Source organism: Notechis scutatus, chromosome 1 (assembly GCF_049901735.1).
Source record: "Notechis scutatus isolate UNSWTSFEM ecotype Mainland chromosome 1, rNotScu1.2, whole genome shotgun sequence".
In the NCBI taxonomy this organism is placed as follows: Eukaryota; Metazoa; Chordata; class Lepidosauria; order Squamata; family Elapidae; genus Notechis; species Notechis scutatus.
The window spans coordinates 171,454,309-171,472,031 of NC_142009.1; the positions used below are offsets into that span (position 1 = coordinate 171,454,309).

The following is a 17,723-nucleotide window of genomic DNA, read 5'->3' on the forward strand; positions in this document are numbered from 1 at the left end:
AGCATCAGAGTTAATTAATAAAACACAATTGGGTCCCATGACTTGTATCAGTTAGTGATGGAATAATTATAGCTATAATTAAAAGATTTAGTTCAGAATTTTACCTACCGGGCTCGTAGCACTACATACAGAAAAACAGGAAACAAATCATCCATGGACCAAAGGAAATCTTCATGAAGAGACTCAAGAACGCTCTGCGAGATCTCCTCAAATGTCTGCTGGATCACCTTCAACTTGTCAGTAGGCGTAAATGTTGTGCTGTTAGGAAGATTATTTTTTGATATTGAGCAAAAAAATGAGAATTTTGTTCAATCTCTCAATATTAAATTGAACCTCTCCTCTGATTATTTCATGTCCCTCAGACATGAGGGACTACAATACAAATGAAACTCAAGAACAGATCCAAAGTTCTAGACATAGAAGCCTTCATTTGTACTGGGTGAGTTTCCTTCTTCTTGAAAGAAATTTTAGGACTTAAACATTCTTATTTTGGAATAAATAGCAAAAGAATGGTTAGAATACTGGGTTTTGGAAAGTTATAAATGGACTAAGTGGCCGGATGGATTTGAAGTAAGAATCAGTCTAAGGTTTTTTAAAAATTTATAAAAAGACAATGTATCTTTTTTATTTTAAAACTAAATGTCAGAAATCTTTTTATGGGAAAATGTTAGAAAAAGAAACATGATGACAGGGAACATTGAAAGTTGGACACTACAGGAAATAAGGATGAATCGGATTATTACAAAGTATGGGATAAGTTTTATTGTTGGTTAGAAAAAAGGAAGGATCAAGAAAATAAGAAATGATTATATGTATATATTATGTATATAGAATGTAAATATGTACTATTTTTATATGACTTAGCGATATAAGACAACTATGTGGGTTAGGATGATTACACCATGTCCATTGTTTTTAATGTTCTTTTTTTCCTTTTTGTGTTTGTTCAATAAAAAGAAAAGAAAAAAAGAAAGTTGGACACTACAGGGAAGCAGAAATAACTATAATAATACAAAAGAATGCAAATGATCACTGTCTGCAAGGAGTCCTTCCATTCCCCACCATCCAGTCAGCACTGAAGAAGTTTCTTGGATGAGAAGCAAAATGTCTTCAAAGAAAAACAAGGAAGTCCAGTTGCCTCTTGTAAAAGCACCTTTGGGACAACTATGACCTGGATGACTAAGAATCTCTATAGACAGTTAATGATAGTAATTAAAGAAGAGACCTACAAATATAGAATAGTCTAACTTTGGAAGAATTCAAGGATATTTAGGATGGAATTAAGATTTAAGATGGTCGGCTATTATAAAAATATTCTAACTGGAAAAATTCAGGATATTTGGGAACAAGGCATACAGAAATTACTTTTCAGACACTGCTATCATAAAAATGGATTTATAAGGTGACAGAAGAGGACATCATAGATATTGAGGCTGCTGTGAATGTAGAATTAAAAAGGACAAATTACAAGAACAATATGGAAAAAGATGTAACATTGGATTTTCAAATGAAATGGCTGTTATCTTAATAATTAAAAGGGACATACAAATAACAAATCAGAGGAGTGGATTGGATAACTTTTTTATTTCAGATTTATAAAAGAAACACATTATATTTATGAAGTAGTTTCTGAGAATAAATAAAGAGAAAATGAAAAGAAATAACTTTTGGGACGCTAAAAAGATTAAAGATCAAGATTCTTAAAAGCAAAAGGAAGGAATATAAAGTTAGCTTATTTATCAAGGTTAAATGTATGTATGTTGCTGTTTCTGGCAATTCTTAATGGATTTCTGCTACCGTGTTTCTCACATAATAAGGCCGGGCCTTATTTTTTTTTGACCCCCGAAAAAACGGCTAGGACGTCTTTTTGGGGGGTGACTTAATTCTCCCCCCTTGCATCCTCGGGTGGGTGGGCGGACGGTGACAGCTTGGATATTCGGGAGACCTTCGGGTTCGGGCCACCGTTGCTTTCCCTTCTCCCTTGCTGTCACGGCGTTTGGCGCAGCCACGTGCGGCCAGTCAGGGCTCCTCCCTGCAACCGGGCCCTGAGGAGACCGCTTGGCTTCAGGCGCTCCGTCTTCCCTTTGCTTTCAAAGGTAAGCGGGTATTTTACAAAGTCTCCCCTGCCCGAGGGGCAACCCACGTGGGGAGGCTAATTTCCGGGGCCTCTTCCGTTCCTCCCGACCTCCCTACGCTGCGCGCCTCTCAGCGCCGCTCCCTTCAGCCCAGCGAGCTCTTCCACCTCAAAGAAAGGCCAGGCGGGCGGCTGCGGGCAGCAGCAGCGGAGTCTGAGCTGCTCGCAGCGGAAACAGCCACCACCCGTAGCCCGACGGGGAGAGCAGCGAGGTTAGCGCCCGCCAGCCCGGGCGAGATTTGGGACGAGGGGCAGGAGGAGGCACGCACACACCCGCGGCTCACTTTCCCAGCTTTGCCCAGCCCTTATGGCTCTGGCGCGGCCCTGGCAGGATGAGCGGAGGGTCCGGCGGGGAGGAGCTCGCTGCCCGCCAGGGCCGCGCCAGAGCCGTAAGGGCTGGGCAAAGCTGGGAAAGTGAGCCGCGGGTGTGTGCGTGCCTCCTCCTGCCCCTCGTTCCCAAATCTCGCCCGGGCTGGCGGGCGCTAACCTCGCTCGCTCTCCCCGCGTCAGGCTACGGGTGGTGGCTGTTTCGCTGCGAGTGGCTCAGACCCGCTGCTGCTGCCCGCAGCCGCCCGCCTGGCCTTTCTTTGAGGTGGAAGAGCTCGCTGGGCTGAAGGGAGCGGCGCGTCAGAGGCGCGCAGTGTAGGGAGGTCGGGGAGGAACGGAAGAGGCCCCGGAAATTAGCCTCCCCACGTGGGTTGGGCTGCCCTCTCGGGCAGGGGAGGCTTTGTAAAATAATTCGCTTTACCTTCGAAAGCCAAGGGAAGACGGGAGCGCCTGAAGCCAAGTGTCTCCTCAGGGCTCCGCTTGCAGGGAGGAGCCCTGACTGGGCGCACGTGGCTGCACCAAACGCCGTGGCAGCAAGGGAGAAGGGGCAGCAAGGGAGAAGGGAGAAGCAACGGTGGAAGGTCTCCCGATATGAAGTGCCCCACCAACGCAGGCAGCACCATATCCGGGCATGCAACAAAAGTATTTACTAACGGCAAGCCCCCCCCCCCGCTCTCCCCCCCCCATTTCGCATGTTTAATATGGGGCTTAATTTGGGGGGAGGGGCTTAATTTGATTTTATGCCAATAAAACATGGTGGGGCTTCCTATTGGTGGAGGCCGTATTGTTGGAGAAACACGGTAGTTAGGAATGAAAAGATGTTAACATTTATAGATAAGATACAGAATGAAGGGGTTTTTTGTTGTTAATACCAGAAAGGAAAATAAATTGTTAAAATTATTGGTACGTGTCTTGATGAAGGGATAAATAATTTGTTTATATATCTCTTTTAATTATTGTTTTTTCTTTTTCTTTGCATCTGCTTTAATTTATATTTTTTTTCTTAGTTTGTATTAGTTTTTTACCTTTGTTAATTGTAAACTTTAATAAAAAGTAATTTTTTAAAAAAAATTTGTTCCTTGGATAGAGAATGCCACAAATTTGTGTTGGAAAAAACGGCAGAAGAGGAATAAATTTTAACTGACAGTGGCATAGTTGACATTAAAAGTAGATTTATAAATGACAGCTTATAGCAATGACATAGAAAGAAGATGACTCATTGGACATACCAAAGTAATTGGTTAATGCTTTAAAAATCAAAAGGGATTACAAATAATAACCAAGAGATTGGCCTGGATAATTTTTTTATACTGGATTGACAAGAGAGGTTTGTCAAAGCTTGGTGTCAACTCATAAAACATTTTGTATACACGTTTTATAGTTGTCAACAGAAAGAAGGGGGGGGGACTTTCAAAGAGCAGGCAGCAGTGTGGAATCGAAAGTACATTCTATTCATATTTTCTTCAGACTGATTAGATGACTGAAGCAAAAATCTAATTGGAGAGTATGATTGATGACTTTTGGCTATGGACGTGTTTCGTTGGATGATGCACCCAGAGAGGTGGTGTGGGGGGGGGGGAAGCAGGATCAAGGGTGACAGTGAATTACGTATCTCAGAATTGGCTACGCCCAGACTAATGCCGGAATGTTAACTTCTAATAAGTCCTTTTTAGTTTTGGGAGTGTGGCTCGAGGCTCATGATTTAATTGGAGTAACTGCCGGAATCCTGACACTTGGATGAATCTTATAAGAAAGAGCAAAAAAGAGATGAAAAGAAATTAAAGTTCTATGACATTGTTTGAATGGATTAAAAGTCAATATTGTTATAAGTAAAAAGAAGGCATATAAACTTATTTATTTAATGAAGATTAAAATAAATGTTATTTCTGGCCTTAATGGACTTTTGCTGAGACCAGGATTGAAATTGGTATTGGTAGGATTACCTGAGAACGCCCTTTCTATATACACTGCAAGAGAGTCCAGGAATGGGATATGACTCCTCCTACTGATGTCATAGAGCTGGGTCTGCCACTATAAAAACCATCAGCCTTGGCTGCTCGCCATCTTTTAGGTGAAGATTCTTGACAGACATAACGTGTCTCTGGAAGGTAAACAAGTAAACATAACAAAACACCCCCTCCCAGATGAACTAGGGTGGGGCTGGACTCTCTTGCAGCGTATATAGAAAGGGCGTTCTCAGGTAATTCTATCAATGCCCATTCTCATACACGTTGCTAAGAGAGTCCAGGAATGGGACATACCAAAGCTTGCATGCCCATGGGAGGGTCAATGTCCGGGTAGGTCACTCTGACTGTTGAAGCACCCTCTTTCCGAACGAGGCGTCTGCCGAAGGAAAGGAGTCCAACCTATGTCGTATAAATGGCAACGGAGATGCACAGGTAGCAGCCCTGCAAATCTCCAGCGAAGCCTGAGAAGACCAGGCAGCCAAAGTAGCTGCACTCCTAGTGGAGTGAGCTGTGATGTTCGTAGGAACTGGCAGGGACAAAGCTTGGTAGGCCTTGGAGATGCAAGTCCGAATCCACCTCCCAATCATAGAAGGAGCCACCTTGGTCCCCAAGGAGGTGGGATGAAATGACACAAACATAGCCTCCAATCTCCTAAATTTAGCAGTCCTCTTGATGTAGATCTTGAGGGCCCGCCTTATGTCCAACTTATGCCATCTGTGCTTTAACTCATGTTGTGGTTCTGGGCAGAAATTTGGCAAAACAACTTCTTGTGCCTGGTGAAACCAGGAGTTTATTTTAGGAACAAACGAGGGATCTAACCTCAAAACAACCCTATCCTCATGGAACACACAACGGTCCTGTCTAATGGAGAGGGCCGCCAACTCCAACAACCTCCTGGCCGAAGTGATGGCCACCAAAAATGCCACCTTAAAGGTCATGTGCTGTAGAGACACTGATCTAAGAGGTTCAAAGGGAGGACCCGTGAGAGCCCGTAGAATTTTAGGGAGATCCCACGTAGGAAATCTGTGAACCACGGGAGGGCGAAGGTTAGCAGCCCCCCATAGAAAACTGCGTACAGAGGGATGATGAGATAATCAAAACCCTCCCAGGACAAAACAGACAAAAGAGCCGCAACTTGGCGGCGAAGAATATTAGGGGCGAGGCCTTTATCAAGCCCATCCTGGAGGAACATTAACACCTTTGCCACAGAAGCTGAGGAAGGTACAATTTCCAAGTTAACAGCCCATGAACAGAAGAACTTCCAGGTAGTATCGTAGATGTGTAAGGTGGACAGCTTGCGGGAGGCCTGAATGGTGTCTATCACCCTATCAGAAAATTGGCCTCCCTCATAGATTGCCGCTCAAGTGCCAAGCAGCTAACCGGAACCACTGAGGGTCCGAGTGAAACAAGGCCCCTTGCTGCAGGGAAATCCTGTCATCTGGGATCCTCCATGGCTGGTCTACAGACAGATTCACCAGATCTTCAAACCAGGGTCTCCTGGGCCAATGGGGGGCCAGGAGAATCAGCTCTGCCTTCTCCTTCAACAACTTCCGGATTACAGCCAGAATTATCGGAAGAGGGGGAAAGGAGTAAAGGAGACCTGGAGGCCAGCAACTCCGAAGCGCGTTGGTCCCCTCTGCTCCCTGGGTTGGAAAACTGGTGAAGAATCTGCTTACCTGAGCATTGAGGGGAGTGGTGAAGAGATCCACTGCCGTGGTACCGAACCTGTGGGACAAATCCAGAAATAATGAGGGATGGAGACTCCATTCTGCATGATTGACCTGGGACCAACTCAACCAGTCGGCCTGGACATTGTCGACCTCCGATATGTGATCCGCCTTGATTGACAGAAGATGTCCCTCTGCCCATATCCCCAGGCGTCTGTCCCCCTCATGAGGGCCCTGGACCTGGTCACCCCCATCTGTTGACATAGGCCTTTGCGGCCCCATTGTCCGTCATGACTAGAACGTGACAACCCGCCACCCTGTGCTGGAAATGTTTCAGGGCCAAGAAAAAGGCCCTGAGTTCGAGCCAATTTATAGGGCAAGCTCTGTCTCCCTGAGACCAGCATCCTTGAGCAATCTGGCCCTCTAGATGGGCTTCCCAGCCTTGAAGACTGGCATCTGTAGTGAGCAGGACCCCTGTCTGGCTCCTTGAAGGGGAGGCCCCACCATACTGCCTGAAATTGCCACCACCTGAAGGAATGAAGGACCTGCGGTGGAACCTGCACATTGATGGACGAGTGGCTGGTGCCTGCCCATTGGAATGGCAGCAGGAACCACTGGAGCGCATGGGCATGAAAATGGGTCCATGGGACAATGCCAAATGGGTCCATGGGACAATGCCAGGAGCTGAGACAGGAGAGACAGGGGAACAGTGTGCTGGCGTCCGATCTGGGGATGACAAGGGCATTGAGGCTCTCCCCACGGTCTGGAGAGAGAAAAACTTGGCAGCGGGAAGTATCGATGATTGCCCTGAGATGCAACAGCCTGGTCGTAGGGAAGAAGTGGCTTTTCTTTAGGTTGATCGAGCAAGCTGTGGTCTCGCAGGCACTGTAGTGTGATGTGAAGGTCCCGATAAGCAGATTGGACCGACTGTGACTGGATTAGGATGTCGTCCAGATAACACTGGACCCTTACCGGAATACACCTCAGCGAAGCTGCCAGAGCTGCCAGCATCTTCGTAAAGACCCTGGGTGCCGATGAAAGACCAAAGGGAAGAGCCCAGTACTGGAAATGGACGTTCTGGTTACAGAAACAGAGAAACTGATGGTGATGAGGCCAGATAGGAATATGGAGGTAAGCCTCCGTGAGATCAATGGAGGAAAGGAGGTCGCTCTCTCGAACGCTCTCTAAAATGGAATGCAGAGTTTGCATTTTAAAACGCCTGTACAGAATAAATTTGTTTAGGAGTTTCAGGTCGAATATGGCCCTCCACCCCCGAGGCCTTCGGGATCATGAAGAGACGATAGTAGAAACCCAGTCCTCGTTGCTCCATCAGAACCGGCTCAATGGCCTGAATATCAACCAGATGTTGAATGGCCAATTCCACGAGTGCCCGTTTAGAGCTGTCCCTTGACGTAGGACATCAAACAAAAAATTGCGGGGGTGGAGACACAAACTCAAGCTGCAAGCCAAATATCACTGTTTTAAGTACCCAGGCGTCTGATGTTGACTCCTCCCATCTAGAGGCAAAAAAAGCCAAACAGCCTCCAATGGGGGGGGGGTCCAACCGGGTCTTTACTTTGAGAGTCAGAACAAACAACCTCCTCCCCCTCAAAAGGGCCGTTTACCAGAGACCTGTTGCTGCCTGCCTGAAGCCTCAGGACGTTGTTCTTGGAGATGCGGGAAAGATCTCTGGCCTCTGGAGAATTGCAATACAGATTCAGACCTGAAGGAAGGGGGCTGGTAGTACGGACTGGGACGATAATCCGATCTCTTCCCTGCTATAGATAGAATCTTGCGTTTGTCCTTGGTTTCGACCAAGTAAAGCTCCAGAGCGTCGCCGAACAGCTTTTCTCCAGGGCAAGGGGCTGACGCCAACTTCCATTTATGATGCACATCCGACTGCCAATTCTGCAACCAAAGGAACCATCTGGAGCTACAGAGGAAGCCATGGCCCTGGAGGTGAACTTGGCAGAATTCAAGGTTGCATCTGCTGTAAATTCCGCAGCAGCAATTATCTTGTTAAGATCCTGATGCGCCCTGAAATCAGTGGCCAGGAGCCTCTCTTGTCACTGCCGGAGCCAGTGGAGTGAGGTTCTTGTGAAAAATGAGGCTGCTGTAGATGCCCCAATAGCCCAAGCCACAGCCTGGTGGGCATGCCTGAGGGTTTGCTCAGATCTTCTATCTTCTGCCTTCAGCACATCCTCAGGTTCAGTGGGTGTGCCTGATGAGGAGAAGGAGGCAACTACTGGGGCATCTACTGAAGGGACAATCAGGGCATTGGCTAAGGCCAGGCCCACATTGTAAAAACTCCTATCATGCAAAGAAGGCTGAGGGCCAGACCCAGGGGAGGCTCCCTGTTTCTTAACTAAACCAAGGAATATAGTGAGGGAAGGGAGAATCTCAGTATGAACTACTGGTTTGGTGAATAGAGAATCACTGTGTCCTGTAGGGGCCATCTGAGGTACTGGGGCCACTTCCTCAGGTATCAATTGTGCCATAACCAAGGCTTTGTGCGAGAGGTTTGAAGAGAGAAGGTTTGAAAAGCCCAGAAGAGGAAAGTTGATCAGCTCTAAACTCTTCCTCCTCAGACATATTGTGATTCACTATTCCCCACTCCTCCTCAGAGTGAGAGGAACGGTTGTGATCAGAAGGGCTAGCATAATCTCCTTCTTCCTCTTCCCCCCAATCTGAGTAAGCTGGCCACTGACTAGGGTAGCTTCTATAAGATGAAGAAACCCCCTGGGATAAGGAAGAAAGCAAGGACTGCCCCCCTTGGGGTTGCAAGAGTTGATGAAACCCCTCAGCTATGCCCTGTCTGATGGCAACAGCCACCATATCCTTGATGTCATCAGGCCTGTGCCCTGAGGGGTGGGCAAAGCATATATGAAGTATATGAACTTCAGGCCTAGGCCTGTGATACCCATGGGCCAAGTGACCTATGGGAAAAGATGGACCTGGGCCCCAGGCTGCCTGTCTGGAGGAAGAGCCTGTCCTACTCAAATCCTGTGGCATAGGCTCCTCCTCCACCCTCTCAGGGGACCAAGCTAAACAGTGACTAGCAGGTGGAAGCTATTCCCCCGCCCTCTTGCAGACATATCAGAGCCAACCTGCAGTTCCCCAGGTTTGGAGGCCTGTTGCATTTGATCTCTCATCTGTGCCAATGTCTTCTCAAGCTGCTTTTCTAAAGCAGCATGCCTTTTCTTCTCGACCCTTAGCTCTGATTTGGAAGTCTTTTTGGAGCTAGGGCTTTGGCTTTAAGCTTGGCAGCCATTTCTCTGTTGGTCAAATGCCCCTTTTTCTTACTCTTTTTCTTAGCAGGGGCTTGAGGTTCTTCTGGCCCCTTAGAGCCTGTCTGTGCTGCTTCCTTTTCCATCACGCCAACAGGGCAGGCACAAGAGGCGCAGTGAGCTTCCTCAGGTTAAGTGTAGCCTGTAGCGAGGGCCAAATGAGCCTTAGAGCTGTGAGGCCCGATCAACACTCCACTCCTGTGAGACAAAATGGCCGTCTGGTCTTCCAAAATGGCTGCCCGCCACGTGTGGCAGCCTAGAAACAGCCTTGGAGCCTTCCCAGCTCAATAAGTCCTTGCAGGCTCCGAGCTACCTTGTTCTTGCCGAAACAGCTGCAAAGCTGTGATAACGATCCCCAGCCTCAGCTGTGAAGCAGGGAAGATCAGCTTTTAGGCTGCCTGGGAGGGTCAATGGAACGCTCCCTGTAACTGCAACCCCTCAACAAGACAACGCCGAAGCCTCAACGCTACCAGAGGGCAGGTCCCTGCCCTCCTGAAGCTGTGCTCTAACTGGATCCCCAGGAGCAGCAGCAAGCCACAAAAGCAAAGGAAACGCTTCTGCAAGTACTTTTAAAACTCTTTCCAACTCGTTTTAAGCTCAGACAACCTTCCAGAGACAAAGCTCTAAGTCAAGAGCTGAGTCAAAAAGATGGCAAGCAGCCAAGGCTGATGGCTTTTATAGTGGCAGACCCAGCTCTATGACATCAGGAGGAGGAGTCATATCCCATTCCTGGACTCTCTTAGCAGCGTGATTGATTTATAGACAAGAGATGAGACATAGGATGAAGAGATCATTTGTTGTAAATTAAGAGGTGAAAAGTTACTAAAATTATTTATTCTTATTGTGATGAAGGCTGGATCTATCTATCTATCTATCTATCTATCTATCTATCTATCTATCTATCATAAAATTATTATTTTTTTAAGAGAATGTGGCAATCTCTGTTTAGCCTCTATTTTCTTTCTTCTATATTAAACAATTAACCCAACTTCTCTCAAATCCTTATTTAGAATTGATAACAGATATCAAAACTAAAATGTATAAGTGATGAAAGTGTGAGATAAATTTATTAAAACTGTGAATGAGGCAGCTTGAGTATATGACGCAAAATCACTAATCACAAGTCAACTTATCTCCCATTGAAAGGTGGGAAGGTAAGTATGCTAATTTTGAAATTACCTGATCTGTTGTAGGCATTCCACAGCAGAAGCAAAACAGACATCTTTTGTATTTGGTAATACCTAGGCATAAGAATAAAAATTATAATTATGGCTAGCTTTAGTCTTAAGAATTAAACTGGATTGGAATAAATGATTTTGCATATTGATTTTCCCCAAAAAACTTTATTAAATATCAGAAAAATATGAAATGCAAAAAAACAAAGAAAAAAAGAGTTTAAAAAGGGAGGGATCGGTGTGGAAAAAAGTAAAACTAGGAAATGCAAACCAAAATGGAAAAAACCAATAGAAAAAAGTAACTTTCAACTTTTTTTGGTACAGATAAAAGCCTAAAGTTAATGACCCTTTGAATTAGAATAAACTGCAGCAAATAGTACTTCTATCATTATAAATAAGTCTAAGCATCAAACTCAAGTGAAAATTTCATTTCTTTCAGTTTCAAGTAAAAAAATGTGGTGGTTTCCAAGTAGAAACAAAGCAACACAATGATTTCAATAGAGGTACTGCATCAGATCAACAAACAAGGAAACAATATACCAATCAAAGAACTGCCAAAGAAGCCAACAGTAAGCAGCCCAACCAAAGAACCTCTCAGACCGCCCCTCACCAATACTGACAGGGCAAGCCACTAAAATATAAATTGAGAGCAAGCCCCACTCCTTACTAGCACTGACAATGTTACCTAATTTGGGTAATGAAATGTCTACAATAAAACAACCAAGCTCAGAAAGCACCAAGGACCTATACTTTTAATATATTCCTTTCATAAAAAGCATATGATTGATCTAAATATTATTTAGCTGCTGGTTTAACATAACTGTTACAAGGCTTTATGATGTGAAGGTGACATCTCACTGTCACATCATTCATAGGATATTTGTACTTTATAAAAATCACAAAATGTAGTTTCTAAAAGAAAACATCCTTCAACCAATAGAGAATCTGAACATCTTGGGAATAGTAAGCTCTCTGCCAAAATAATTAAATATTCTAAGAAACCAAAAATCTAGAAATTGTTTAATAATGATAGAAAATATGTGAGAAATGTTTCCTGAAAATATTACGATGTTGTTGCAGCAGGAAATATGAATTGTTCCTGGAAGACTTAAATGTTGTAGACGAACCATTAAGTGTAAAAAAGATATATGATTTGATACTTTTAAATATTAACTGAAAGATACTGACAGCATATTCTCCAATTCTCTTTCAACCAGGATAAAAATTCAGAGGAACAACAAACACAAATTGTACAATTAAAATTCCTGTAAATAAAACATACCTTTTTATTTTCACCAAGAGCAGATGCTGTTGTTGGCCAAAATTTCCTGTAAGTAGTAGCATAAAATAAATATGCCGCAGAAGAAAGATTCTTAAATATAGAATAAGTCATTTAGAAAATGAGTCCAAACCTCTAGTGTAAAAGATGCAGGCCTAGAATTTTAGAGGCAGCAGAGGCATCTGTATTATTTACAGATACAAAGATCTCCCAGATCAATAAAGCCCTAATTATCACCGAGGTCCAATTTCTGGGTACATAAATGTTCTTCTCAATATAAAGTGTAACCAATGAAAGAGAATAAATAGTGGATTTACCTTACCTATAAAATTTTAAGCACTTCTAGGTTAGACTACTTATATTATCTACATATGAGGTAGTCTTTCAAAGTTTCTTTTGGTACTCAAAGTAAGCCTATTTGTATGCCAAGAAATTCAAATAATTAATATGACATACAGGAACTTCTTAAGATCATAATTATTTGTTTCCTACTAGGAATCCTTTGAGGATTGAAGGTGCTTAGTCAAATAAAACTTTATCTATATGGAAGGGACAAAAAAGGAATTAAATCTCCTGCTTAAAGCAATAATTAAAATATCTATCTCACAAGAAAAATTAGCTTTTAACATTTTTTTCAACACGTGGAAGCATGCTTACATTTGCACTCCCAAAAAGCTCAATAGTGCTTTGTCTGGTTGTTTGTTCAAACGCAGAACACATTCCCAGTAAACATCTTCCTCTCGTTCATTGTCCAAGGCATACAGCATAAATAGAGGAGGGTAAAGTCGTGGGAGCAGCACAGGAAGTAATAAGCCAGAGCTTGTAACCACATAGCTTAAACACATAAGAAACAGGAAAACAAAACATTTGGGGTATTATTTTGAGGAATTGGTATTCTATGAACATTAGGGGAATTCATTTGATCCAGACCAACTATTCTTAATCAATAAAACATGTTTAAGAAGCAAAAGGGAATGGAAGAGCTGAATTTCACTTCCTCCTGCCTACTTCAATTATCTTTCAACCAAGAAAAATGATTCCTTAAGTCCTTTTTCTCAGCTATTCCTGAAAAGTTGCAATATTTGCACACACTGCAAATATTCCAGCACAGAACAAGAAGTATGAAGATTTCTATGCATAGAGGACATGATGTACACTATTAAGAGCCTCCGTGGCACAGTGTTTACAGTGTAGTACTGCAGACTACTTCTGCTGACAGCTGGCTGCCTGCAATTTGGCAAATCGAATCCCACCAGGCTCAAGGTTGACTCAGCCTTCCATCCTTCCAAGGTGGGTAAAACGAGGACCCAAATTGTTGAGGTCAATATGTAAAGCACTATAAAGCACTATAAGCACTATAAAGCGATATATAAGTTTAAGTGCTATTGCTATTGCTAACCAATGGTACAACAAAAGGGCTCCTCTGGCAGAATGAAAAAGATGATACTTCTGTGGTTAATATTCCTTGAAGCAGTGTAAGAAAGAGTAACAGAGGCAAATCAATCTCAGTCTATTCATTAGTTAGGTAACCTGGGCATGTCATCGAAAAGGCTAAATATTGGAAAAATCTATTGAATCAGAACTTCTCCATATAGAACCCACTCAAACATAAACATTAAATAGCTGAAATTCACAGAATTAAATCTATAACAATGTTTTAGCATTATGCATTTGTAGTTAGCTTTTCATTTGGAATACATGTAGGATTTTTTAAAAAAAGGTATAGTACACTAAATGACATCACCTATATTCCAATCAAAAGGAAAAGAAAAGGAAGCCTGAAGCTTTTTTTAATCAGATTTAATGCTAGCTCTTGTTTCCTAGATTTATTTCCAAAAACCTTAGTGCTTCCTTGTGATCAAATTACCCTGGCTCTGGAGAGTCAGGTTCGGAGTCCCTTTTTCCAGTACAGAAAGATCTGGTTCCTTTCATCTCAGTCATCAGCGAGGGAATTACACTGCCCTCTTCAGGAAGATCAGGGAACAGGAATCTTAAAAGCAATATAAAGGCATTACTATCAAAATGTGTAGTCTAATTGAAAAGTACCCATGCATTTTGAAACAAAATTTTCTTCATCTACTCTTTCTGCAAAACAAATCAACAATTCCAAAGTTGCCTAGTAGCAGCTTCTTACCTGATCAACTGGAAGATGCGTTTCAAATAGGATTTAATTTCTTTCACTGCCTCCTTCAAAAGTCGTCGATTGGCTCCCACTCCCACATACGTCATGCGGTATACAGCTACCAGGGTTTCAACAAGTTTTCCCAAAGGGTGCAAAGGAGTATCACATGCCTTTAAAAAATGGAGATGAGAAAACCAGAAAGGTACAAAAAACGGCAGAACTAAAGAGCTGGAATGCAAGGTCTTTTAAACAATACAAGTATAAATAAATTAAAATCTAAAAATGTATGACCTGTGTATCTCACACAAATAGGTGCTAAGTTTAAGATTAATATTTGTGCATATTACCCAAAATTCATATGAAATACTTGTAGACAGAGTTAGGGAAGAAAAAGTTTTCTTAGAAAACCTTTACTTAACTGAAGTTCATGTTTTTAGTAAGCTATGATTCTCAAAGTTACTATTTTGTATGTATCCTGTCTTAGAGATGGGACCTTAATATCTTTTTCTGTAGTCACTAGAATTCTTCTGGCTGGAATTGCTGATAAAATGGTGGCCTTAACTTGGATGTTGATGATGATGTACAAACTCAAAACTCTAAAATCCCAAGTCTCATCCACTTTACATTGTCATCCTCCCAACTGCCATCCCCCATATGTTGTTGTTCCTGTGCAACCAAACTTCTTTTCCAAGGAAACCCAAATAATCATGGGAACTTTTTCTATGTATTTGTTAATTAGAAAAGTATATTATAGATATCATTAAAGATAGCAGTCCTTATTTTACTCTGCTTAAGAGATTAGTGAACATCAGCAAGCTGTAAATGCATATTATATAAATATTGGCTTGCATATACCTTTATGAGATACTTCTTAATGTTGTCGTATTTTTCCAATGAGAAGGCACCGACATGTTGTGGAATGAACTCCAAGCTTTCCAGGGTTTGTGCATGTGATCTGCTCAAGAGTTCTGGACTGCAAGAATAGATGGCTATGGTTAGAACCTATACAGAAAAGGGTTGAGAGCTAATAAACACAACGATTTTTCATCTGGTAAAATCTGGTAGCTATTAAAAACTGTTTTTCTTTCACAGCCAAAAATATTTTTCTCTGCAAATTAACTATGAAGCTAAAAATGTAGTGGAAAACCAGAAACACATCAGCATAATCAACTATTAATGTTAAACATTTTGGTTCTACTGTCTTGTAATTTCACAACATGAATGAGATTTGTCACGTTTCAACCCAGTTTCACATCCTCAAATGGATGATTATTTTTTAAATCCCATTATTACTGATTTTAGGTGCACAAGTTATATTTCTTTCCTGTATCATTTGCAAGGTTTTTTTTTTACCCAAAACTCTTTAATAGGTAAGTAATTATAAATAGAAAACAACAAATACCTGAAAAATAGTTCCACTATAGAGCCTCTCACTAATAGCAACAGCTCATAGACTTTACAGTGCTTAATGTATTTACTCTGTCAATACCAAAAGAATTTAGAACATGCCAGACTGAAGAATGTTGTAGTAAGGATTAAAAAAGGGATTAAGAAACACTTTTCATATCACTTATCCATAAATACAAATTGCTTATATTCCAGGGTATTTACAGATTAACTTTTCTTTTAGCACTTTAGTGTTTTCATCTTTATAAGAAAACAAATGGCAACTGATCTTTGCATTAGAACTGTTGTATTGAATAAAATACATCTACCCCACCTACTAACCTGTCTTTCTGTTGCCTTCGATTGGTTGTCAGGGCAACAGCAATGTTATCCCAAGCTTTCCACCTATCCCCTTGGCCTGGCTGTTCACAGCCGAGCTGGTGCCAGCAGTCCTTGAACACTGCTCTCCACTTCTCGTCCGCTGGGACAGAAAGGTTTCCTAACTTCCGCCTACATTTGACAACATTAAACAACAGTAACTACAGATTTAACCAAACCAAACAAAATGAGATTCCACTTCTGAAAAGTTCCTCCCCAAAGCAGACTTTTTGATATCATGAATGAAAGTAACTCTCAATCCTAAAAACCTTTAAACACGATGAATCAGCATATCTTATTTTGTACCCGGCAAGACAGTTTTCCTCACTCCAATCCCTTCTTCCCCCATCCCAGCTTTTGAGGCTTGACTAGTTCTGTGGTACTAATGAAAATATTTAAGCTCTTTCTATATGCAGTTTGTATTAAGAACCATAACAATTTAATTCACCATTTCAAGAAGAATAGTCAGAAGAATAGCAGAAGAGTAGCAAAAAAACCACATTGTTATGTAAGTTTTTGTAGATCCATTTCAGTAGTATCTATTATTACTGAAAACCTGTCAATCATAATGTACAGCTGTGGGAAAAAGTCCTGCACGCTTTACCGTTTATGACATTTTTTGGATAAACCACTGATTTTATGATATTTTATGCTAACTGCTATGCAAATATTGTTATATTTAAATAAATACTGGTGGTTTTTAAGTGAAAAGCATAAGCTTTTTGCAACCTGGTGCTGTTTGGATGGGATTGTGAATTTTCTTGCATGCTTACAATGACTATGAAAACAGATTAATTGATGCATACCCAGTGGCATACGTGTTGCAATTACTAAGGCCAATGCTAGTGTTTTGTTAACATTTTTATTGTTTGTGACCCTGAAAAGGACCGTTTGGTTACTAATATGAAATTGGTCAGCCCTTATTGCAGCATCGCTTCGGCATAGACTGTATAAGCCTTTGTACGTGATCTTTGGTGACAATATGGTGCCAGGCTGCAATAATGGATTCAATCAGCTCCTGCTTGGTCTTCGGATGCTTCTTGCTTATTTTGGCCCACAAGTTCTCAATTGGGTCCAAATCCAGGCTCTGAGTTGGCCAATCCAGGAGTCGAACACCATGTTTCTTCATCCACTGCTGGACGGACTTGGCTCAATGACAAGGAGCGTTGTCATCTTGGAAGTAAAAGTCCTTCCCTACAAGTTGCTGAGCTGAAGGAAGCATGGTCTTTTCCAGGACTTCAACATACTGCTTGGAATTCATGATTCCCTGCACGATTTGTATCTGACCAATAGCAGAAGCAGAGATACAGCCCCAAATCATCACGTGCAATGGATGCTTTACAGATAGATTCAGGCAGTACGGCCTAAATTCTTCAGCTGGAAATCTTCTGACGTACTTATTGCACTGATTCCCAGTCAAGTAGAAATTGCTCTCGTCTCTGAAGATGACCTTGGCCCACTGTTCGTTGGTCCACTTGGCATACTTCTTGGCCCATGCACATTGACGAGAGTGATGAGCGTCTGTGAGCAAAGGTTTACTTTGAGTCCTGCAGCCTTTGAGCCCTCTGGCAAGCAGTCCGTGCACAATTTTACATCACATGTTTCACCCCAACTTCTTGTAATACAGAGATGAACTTCCTGTCAGCCATCGAAATGCGTTGCAGAGCCCGATCTTGCCATTTTGTCGACTTTCTTGGTCTTCCAAAACAGAGCCTTTCATCAACTGAACCAGTTATTTGGTATTTTTCAACCACTCTGTTCACTGTGGTGCGATGGCATTTCGCTCTCTTGACTATTTCTGTACAGGAGTAACCCTCTTCATGAAGCACAATGATGCGATGCCGCTGCTCAGTACTGGTGAAAGCAAAGGCCTTCATCCTTGCCTGCAGCCAGAGCTAAATTAAATTTCTCGATGCTTTTCATGCCTATTTATAGTCAGAGAGTATGACAACATTGATTGGCTCATAAATTTAGCCTCTGTGCATTTTGATTGGTCAGCCA

At 42.3% G+C, this 17,723-nt stretch overlaps 1 protein-coding gene across 4 annotated transcripts in view; it reads right to left on the reverse strand.

The window, feature by feature from the left end:
* The window catches only part of ALS2 (alsin Rho guanine nucleotide exchange factor ALS2), a 67,501-nt gene that overhangs the window by 3,469 nt on the left and 46,309 nt on the right, over positions 1 to 17,723 (reverse strand). For 2 of the 4 annotated variants that reach the window (XM_026681315.2, XM_087949515.1), the window contains exons 25-32: positions 15,687 to 15,854; positions 14,814 to 14,931; positions 13,971 to 14,128; positions 13,704 to 13,826; positions 12,494 to 12,670; positions 11,840 to 11,885; positions 10,562 to 10,623; positions 109 to 258 (exon numbers count right to left, since the gene is read on the reverse strand). In XM_026681315.2, the coding sequence (XP_026537100.1) occupies positions 109 to 258; positions 10,562 to 10,623; positions 11,840 to 11,885; positions 12,494 to 12,670; positions 13,704 to 13,826; positions 13,971 to 14,128; positions 14,814 to 14,931; positions 15,687 to 15,854 (1,002 nt within the window). Of the gene's footprint in view, positions 1 to 108; positions 259 to 5,691; positions 6,154 to 10,561; positions 10,624 to 11,839; positions 11,886 to 12,493; positions 12,671 to 13,703; positions 13,827 to 13,970; positions 14,129 to 14,813; positions 14,932 to 15,686; positions 15,855 to 17,723 lie in introns of those variants that run through there. The other 2 variants (XM_087949513.1, XM_087949514.1) reach the window with 1 other exon arrangement.